Here is an 8,852-nt window from a genome sequence, read left to right on the forward strand (position 1 = left end):
AGACGTATCTATGGTTAGGCTACATGGTTATTGTCTGATCTGACTGGGACTATAATAGCACCAGTTAACAAGCTCACACACTAACCCAGCTTAGCCTATAGCCAAAGCTGCTAAATCTATCGGATATAGTGGGAAGAAGGATCATCACTAAGTCACATGGATGTTGTGTTTTTAAACGTTTTAATGTTTGGTTTTGTAATAGAGTATTCATTAGGCCTATCGTATCTTTTCATATTGTAGGAGCCGTATCTGACGCATCAATGGTTTTTGACTGGCAATAGCCACTACACATACGATTTTCTGGATCTTTGACGAGGATGATGGTGTTATTTAAAAAATAACCATCACATACTATTAGGACAGAAGTTGATTCCTACTGAATAACATACTTCAAATTTCAGCTCCATCACAACATGTGAACCGGATCAACAAACAATTTATTCTAACTGAGCAGGTTGGTGCACCGTAATAATAAGCCACTCAGGTTGATCTTTAAGTACCTGAGCCTCATCAAAACTGAGGGGATCCCTGATATTATATTACTACTCTTGATAAAAGTCAAAAGTCCTCTCACCGGTAACAGTGTCAAATCTACTTCTTTTGGAAGACAGCTAATTGGAGTACATAGGAAAACAAAGCATAGAGCAGATTGGAACTCAGATGTGCGTTGTGGTCAGACCTGGGTTCAAATACTATTCAAAATGTTACAAAAACATTCAGCGTTTGCTTTAGCTTGCCTGGAGTGCCAGGTGGGTGTGGTTTGCACTTTTGGGACTTTTCTATTGTTTCCATATCAACAGGCAAGCTCTCTCAAGCACAGCTGAAACATTTGAAATGCTTTTAAATTGTATTTGAACCCAGGTCTGGTTGTGCTATATCTGACCATGAGGTTTATCAAACAGGCAACTCTGAAACCTTGTTCATAATCCTCCCTCATCATTTGCCTAACTCATGTTAATGTCCTGTTTCTTTTTCAGGAAGTACCTTGCTTATCAGAAATTAGACATTTCTTTGCTATGGCTCTGGTTCCTTCACAGTTTCGATTGGTTAGTTAAGAACATGGAAGACCAAACAAACTCTACTGATCTTTTTAACGACTGAACTCTCAAAAATAAATAAATCAACAAAATAATTTAAAACAGAAAAAGAGAATTCCACATGAAAGTACATGAATAATAATGTCTAGGAATGTCCAGGCCATTGCCGTTCTTACAGCAGCATATCTCAGCAGAGAAGAAAACAACAGTCCATCCATTAGACTTAGTCCGGCTCAGATGCTAGTTTCCACCCATGTTATTGGAAGCCCCACTGTATGGCTGCAACTGGGCCTCCATGATGACCCCAGGCAGGTGCCACCACAGGGGAGCCGTCCCCTTGTCCGTCTTATGACATCATCACAGTGGATACAATGGAGTTAGTAGGAGATGACAGCAAAGATGGTGGATAAATCAAGATAGTTCTCTCAGGCTGTTTATCATTGAAAAAAATGGTCTACTTAACAGGGGTGGGTCTCCCATAGACACCAATGCAATAGCAGCTGGGTCTGGTCTACTTAGTTCATTGACTTTCATTCAATCAATAAACAAAACTGCGAGTGGGGTGTCTCGCTTCCTCTTCTGTCTGATGACAGCACAGAGGTCGCTCTATTTTCCAAGGGTTCTGTGCTCCCACTCAGTGGCACTTTACAGACAGCAGTTTAACTTGCCTTGGCAGGCTCCTTTCACTTGGCCGCCGCCTTGGCTGCCTTCTTCTTAGCTTTCTTAAGTGCCTTCTCTTGCGCTTGCTTCTCTTCCTCCAGCTTTTCCTTTTCCTTTTTCTTCTCCTGCTTCTCCGACTTGTACTTCCAGACCGGAGGCTCCAGGTGGCCCTTGTGCCTCTTCGCCTTCTTCGCCTTCTTGGGTGTTTTGTCCTGAGACTTGGTGAAGGTGATCTTGGGGATGCAACCAGATGGGAATACAGAGTTCCGGTGGGCCATGGAACAAGGGATGAAGTTCCAGATGCCGCTGGCAGCCATTGAGAGAACACTATCCCTCCGCTCCGCGTTCGAGCAGCAGTTGGCGAGTGAGAAGGAGCTCGACGACGCTTGTGCAGGCATGAATGAACATTTCACACCGTTACTATGACACACAGAGCTTTCCTCCAGGTCCTTGCTGCTGTGCTTCTCCATCAGCTCCGGCACGGCCAGGCGCCGCTTCCCGAGCTCTGGGGGGCTTGTGGGGCAGAGGGGCCGGCAGCCAGTGGAGACTAGAGGGCTGTGGATGGATGTGGTTATCTTCACCAGGTGGTCCATCACTCCGTTGTCCTGAGGGTCCTTGGGTAAGCTAATGGTCAGGCTGTCCTTCAGACGTTGAGTCAGTGTTTTGGGGATCATGGCTTTAGAAGAAGACAGAAGATAGAAGATTACTTCTATGTAGAACACCTAGTAACATTTGTTGCATTGCAATACAGTTTGATTCAGATTTATTGTCACAGAGACACACTACAGAGAAACACACATAGCCTACATACGCCCAATGGAGAGGTTGGATAAATGGGTCAGCCGCAGTGCAGCGCCCTTGGAGCAGTTTATAGGTTACAACAGCAGGCTACTGGACCACTGCCCACCAGCTTTTTCCCAGCCGGGGCAGGGATTGGAAACGGCAACCCTCTGGTTGGTTGCTTGCCGGCCTCTCTAACCTTTGGCAACCAGCTCCTTCAGCTCGGGCCACTCAATCACGTAGCTGTCGCAGAACTGCTCGGCGATGGGGTGCGCCTGGAGAACACGGAGACGCTGCAGGACCTCGAAGCGACCCGTCTTCAGGGCCCAGTCCGTGATGCTTTTCCCTCGGACCTCATCCACTACATTGATATCTGCACCTGGACATCGGGATAGGCAGGGAGACAGAGAAACATGAACGCACATCCAAAATGATCACAGGAGCTAGGCAAAAAGGTTAGGCACTAAAGAAATGAGGGAAACTGATCAAGATTAGATTTTTATAATGTAATGTGTGTGGCATGTCCTCTGACAGTTCAAAGAAAATTCAAGTCAATGTCATCGTCCTACTTAGTGGCCAGTGAAGGAACTGTAAAATGTGGAGGGAGATAGTGTATTGCTGTTTATGTTTATATCCTCTATGAGGTGGGATATTCAATTCTGGTTCTGTAGGTTTGAAACACTTCCATTTTTCACCTCCTTATAATCAGGGACCAATTCAGACCTGGGACACCAGGTGATTCCAATATACTACCAGGTAGAAACAAAAAAACATAAATGTTTTGGCCTGCCTGGGCCGGAATTGAATAGCCCGGCAGCTACGGAGAGGAGAACTGTCACTATTTGATTGGCTAATAATGAGACAGTATGTGTTTATGAACATCTACAGTATGAAGCAGGAGATTCAAGAGTTTCAATTAAAGGGACAATCAGCAGTTGAAACAATGTTTCTAGTGTTGAAAGCCACCTTTAGGTTATTTGGTTAATTAGTTCTTAATTATTTAATTGGATGCATTATTGGATGGAGACGGACTCGCACTAGTGTCTATTTCAGAGGCTTGTCCTCAAGCATTTACTCAGCTGAAGAGGAATGCATTATAAGGCATGTGGACGTAACACAAATTACACCATACCCAAAGCTGTTTTTTGTGCCTACAGATCACACGCGGCCATTGGCACCTTAATTAGGGAGGACGGGCTCATTGTAATGGCTGGAACGGAAATAATGAAATGGTATTGAACACACCAAACACACGGTTTCCATGTGGTTGATACCATTTCATTCACTCCATTCCAGGCATTATGATGAGCCGTCCTCCCCTCAGCAGCCTCCTATGGTACAGATAAGAATAGGTAGTAGGGTGACTTGATGGTGACCTGTCTTGATTTATGTACCGTTAATAGGTGTTACCACAGCCATGTCTATATCAGTCCTGGTAAATCCACACAAAGCTAATCCAGCCTGCAACCCAACACAGCTAGTCCCAGATTAGACATGAAGATGAGAATAGAAAACCAACGTCCTCAGATTTGACCCTTGAACTCAGATGTGCGTCATCATCCTTCTCCACCTAAATGGCTGTCATAATCATACACTTGGTCTGTGTCTGAAATAGCACCCTATTCCCTATATAGTGCACTACTTTTTCCCCCTTCTTTAACACATTCACGGTAACCATAGAAAAATAATGAATAATACAATAGTCATTCTAGTTCTATGATGATAAGTTGATAACCCATTTCACCATAGTAACTGTGCTTCTACTGATTCGAGAATAAACATAACATATCAGTTAGGAAGTTGTCAGTATGGAGAGGGAGGATTTGCGCCACTTGGAAAAGGAAAACCCATGGAAATAGTCTTTTCCAACCCTGCACTCAAAGACTTCTGTTCAATGACTACTCCAATTCTTGATTTTACTGACTATAGCCACTTACCGGCCATGAGGAGGGAAGACACACAGTCTACCCTGCCTTGCATGGCTGCCTTGATGAGGGCAGTGAAGCCCCGGATGTCCCTCACCTCCAGGTCTATCTTAGGGTAGTAGTTCAGGATGAAGTTTAGAATGGAGATGTAGCCTGGGTGGAGAGAGGGGCTGTTATTAGGAAGGTTTAAGTTGCCATAGTTGTTATCACCAGTGGAATTGGATGCTGTGACCCCTACCAGATCATGGAATAGGTGCTTCTACTGATATGATATGATATGCTCACCAAAGCTAGCCAGCATATTATTGCAATGCTTACCGGCCTGGGCAGCGATCATCAGTGCTGTGTTGCCATCATTGTCCTGATGGTTAATGTCGATCAGTGGACACGTGTGTAGACCGTAGACCATGTCCACATAGCCTCTGGAGACAGCAAGCATCAGACCATTCTGACATGGAAACAAAGCAGAGCCCAGATGTGGTCATTCAATATGCTCTAATGCAGTGTTTCTCCACCTTTTATGTACCAGAAACCGGCAAGCTTTTGTTCATCCTCCTTGTGGGACCTCTTACATTAAAATGAACATTTGAGTAACTCACTAAAAAAGTGTAAGCCAACCATCTCAAAGACCAGTCAGTATCATCCCAGGAATCATTGCCAGTCCGCAGGCCAATGGTTGAGAAACACTGCTCTAAGGCAGAGTTTCCCAAACCCGGTCCCAGGGCATCCCCTGGCTGTACGTTTTGGGTTTTGCCCTAGCACTACACAGCTGAATCAAATCAGCAACTCATCATCAAGCTTTGATTATTCGAATCAGCTGTGTGGTGCTAGGGCAAAAACCAAGACGTGTACTTGGGGGGGGGGCAGAGTTTGGGAAACCCTGCTCTAAGGTACAACATCTGAGGCCATAAGATTTTCTTAGAATAGTCCCATCCTACGCTTCAAGTATTTGAAAGAAATCAAATACTTATTGAACCCAGAACCACCTGAGGGAAACATGACATAGTCCTTACCATGCCATTGATGTCCAGCTCCATAACCTCTTCCTTAGTAACCCCCCTCTCCAGGACCCTCCGTAGCATCAGCGCCTCGTTCCTGTTACAGGCCTCGTACAGCGTAGAGGTGGTGCCTCCTCTACCCCGCTCCATCTCATAGTCTGGCATGATAGAGTCCTCCGACACCAAGCTCGCCGTTTCGGACTCATTCTCAGAGAGTTCAGAATCCTCGGACGGGCCAGCGCCTAGTTGGGGATCATCCTGTGCATGAGCCATCACTGGATCTCCAGGTGGACCACCGAGAGGAGGGGATCACACCCGACCAAGAGGCCTACTCTGCCCACGGGAGGATGAGATGTGGCGAGGACCCTGCCTGGACCCTGTTGATGATTACCACATCCCAGCTGCTCCCTGTAAGAATAGACACAGACATACATGACTGGAGGGACACAGACAAACAGACACAGAACAGCAAGAGCGTGCACACACACACACACACACACACACACACACACACACACACACACACACACACACACACACACACACACACACACACACACACACACACACACACACACACACACACACACACACACACACACACACACACACACACACACCACAGAGAGAGCTCTAATTCAATTACACATTGTGAAACAACTGGCAACTCAATTATGGATGTGATGAATCAAATGTCCTGTTCGTACCCTATTTTGGTTCCCTTCTCTTCCATTTCCCCAAGATATGATCCTTTTTTTTATTTTTATCAAAGAGTGTTTATCAATAGCTCATAGAGCGTCTCTAAACCTTCTCTGGCTCACAGTAAACCAACTGAAATAAACCAGCATGGATCTAGTTGGCATGAAACATGCATATATTGCATAAGAATAGCCATCAAACAATCCTTTAGAGTCTGTATTTACACTACATTCAATTACCAATGTGACAAAACATTTTATAATCATTAGCCTACATGGTTGGTTGACCCTCTCATCTCCACATCTTTCAGTCGATGTTGATCTGTCAAGAAAGTTGCTCCTGAACAGCCTCCTAAGGTTCCCATTGACCTGAGACGGCACGGTCGCAACTCCTATGTTTTCTGTTTCCAGCCTGGTCTGACTGTAAGGACTGGTCCACTGATTGGTCTTAGTCAGTGTGAGTGAGGTTGTAAAGTAGATGAGCCTCCATCCCCCCAGTCCTGAGGAGAGCCTTAAAGACCCATTCACCTTCTAGGGCCGATGCAGCCTGTATTGTGTTCGCTCCGATGTGTTCTTTTTTACGTTGTCCTTTTCAGCACGGTTCTATCAACTACGGGGGATTCGTAACCAGGCCAGCCTAGTACAGCTCGGCTAGGGTTGGGTAGCTTAGGTCCTATAGTGGAAATCAGGCTGAGGAGAACCTGAGGAGAACCTGAGGAGAACCTAGCCTCTCCCAGCCAGGTGTGGTTGACAGGAGGAGGTATTGTAATCTGAACAATTACAGCAGTCAGAAATAATCTGGCCTCTCAGCCTCGTCACGGTGCAACCAACGTGCTACAGATAGACGTTTTGTAACTCGATTGAGGCCAGGACACCAGGACACCCTACCGGACACCAGGACGCCCTACCGGACACCAGGACGCCCTACCGGACACCAGGACACCCTACCGGACACCAGGACACCCTACTCGGAGACACACTGAACGTGACGGTCTAGTCTGTATCTGGAGGTCAATACCAGGATTAATAGATAAACCTTGCGTTTAAATAAAACTTATTGGGAAGTTTTCTAATGTCTATACTGAGCACACACTGTAAGTCTGCTTTATACGCATTGCATAAACTATCAGGGAGAGTTTAATAAGCATTCAATGCATTTACTTTTAAAGCAATTATCTAAAGAACATGAAAAGGGAGGTCTACTGCTGCTAAACACAGACTAACAAGAATGATGTTTTCAGGAATAAGAAATTCAACAAAAAGCTTTGGCTTCTCTCAGTGAGTCAGCCTATGTAGGCTAAGTGATAGGGTGTGTGTAATGGGTATAGACAGGGCATATGGTGCAGACTGCCTGCCTGCTATCATGTCTGGGAAGCCAGGCTGGGCCAGGCCGGCTACAGCATCTGTCACTGCATGGGGCTTCACCTTCAACTAGACTAGAGTAGAGTAGCCTGCTGGGTACTAATCAACCAATCTGTATATATATATATATATATATATATATATATATATATATACACACACACACCATTCACAGAAATCACACTCAAATTGAATCCTTTTCTCTTTAAAGATCTGCCATGTAAACGTTGCTGTAGATTACTGTACATAAGGTATTTACATTCCTGGTCATGAAGTAAAACGCCATGGTGCATGAAAAGATGTGCCATGTAAATGTTACTGTACAATGTTACCAACTGCACTGGTAACAATCAGCAACACTGTTACCAACTGCACTGGTAACAATCAGCAACAATGTTACCAACTGCACTGGTAACAATCAGCAACACTGTTACCAACTGCACTGGTAACAATCAGCAACAATGTTACCAACTGCACTGGTAACAATCAGCAACAATGTTACCAACTGCACTGGTAACATCAGCAACAATGTTACCAACTGCACTGGTAACATCAGCAACAATGTTACCAACTGTCCTGGTAACATCAGCAACAATGTTACCAACTGCACTGGTAACAATCAGCAACAATGTTACCAACTGCACTGGTAACAATCAGCAACAATGTTACCAAATGCACTGGTAACAATCAGCAACACTGTTACCAACTGCACTGGTAACAATCAGCAACAATGTTACCAACTGCACTGGTAACATCAGCAACAATGTTACCAACTGCACTGGTAACAATCAGCAACAATGGTACCAACTGCCCTGGTAACATCAGCAACAATGTTACCAACTGCCCTGGTAACAATCAGCAACACTGTTACCAACTGCACTGGTAACATCAGCAACAATGTTACCAACTGCACTGGTAACAATCAGCAACAATGGTACCAACTGTCCTGGTAACAATCAGCAACACTGTTACCAACTGTCCTGGTAACAATCAGCAACAATGGTACCTACTGTCCTGGTAACAATCAGCAACACTGTTACCAACTGCCCTGGTAACAATCAGCAACACTGTTACCAACTGTCCTGGTAACAATCAGCAACAATGTTACCAACTGTCCTGGTAACAATCAGCAACAATGTTACCAAATGCACTGGTAACAATCAGCAACAATGTTACCAACTGCACTGGTAACAATAAGCAACAATGTTACCAACTGCACTGGTAACAATCAGCAACACTGTTACCAACTGCACTGGTAACAATCAGCAACACTGTTACCAACTGCCCTGGTAACAATCAGCAACAATGTTACCAACTGCACTGGTAACAATCAGCAACAATGTTACCAACTGTCCTGGTAACAATCAGCAACACTGTTACCAACTGCACTGG

At 45.0% G+C, this 8,852-nt stretch overlaps 1 protein-coding gene across 1 annotated transcript; it reads right to left on the reverse strand.

Moving 5' to 3' along the window:
* Positions 1-1,720: 1,720 nt before the first annotated feature.
* Positions 1,721-5,673, reverse strand: ankrd33aa (ankyrin repeat domain 33Aa). The gene is made up of 5 exons (XM_039008714.1): positions 5,416-5,673; positions 4,721-4,850; positions 4,415-4,555; positions 2,677-2,856; positions 1,721-2,373 (listed from the first exon to the last, which is right to left on the reverse strand). The coding sequence occupies exons 1-5, from the start codon at positions 5,671-5,673 to the stop codon at positions 1,721-1,723; spliced, it is 1,362 nt and encodes a 453-aa protein (XP_038864642.1).
* Between the last annotated feature and the right edge of the window lie 3,179 nt (positions 5,674-8,852).

This window comes from Salvelinus namaycush, chromosome 14, assembly GCF_016432855.1.
Source record: "Salvelinus namaycush isolate Seneca chromosome 14, SaNama_1.0, whole genome shotgun sequence".
NCBI classification, from domain to species: domain Eukaryota; kingdom Metazoa; phylum Chordata; class Actinopteri; order Salmoniformes; family Salmonidae; genus Salvelinus; species Salvelinus namaycush.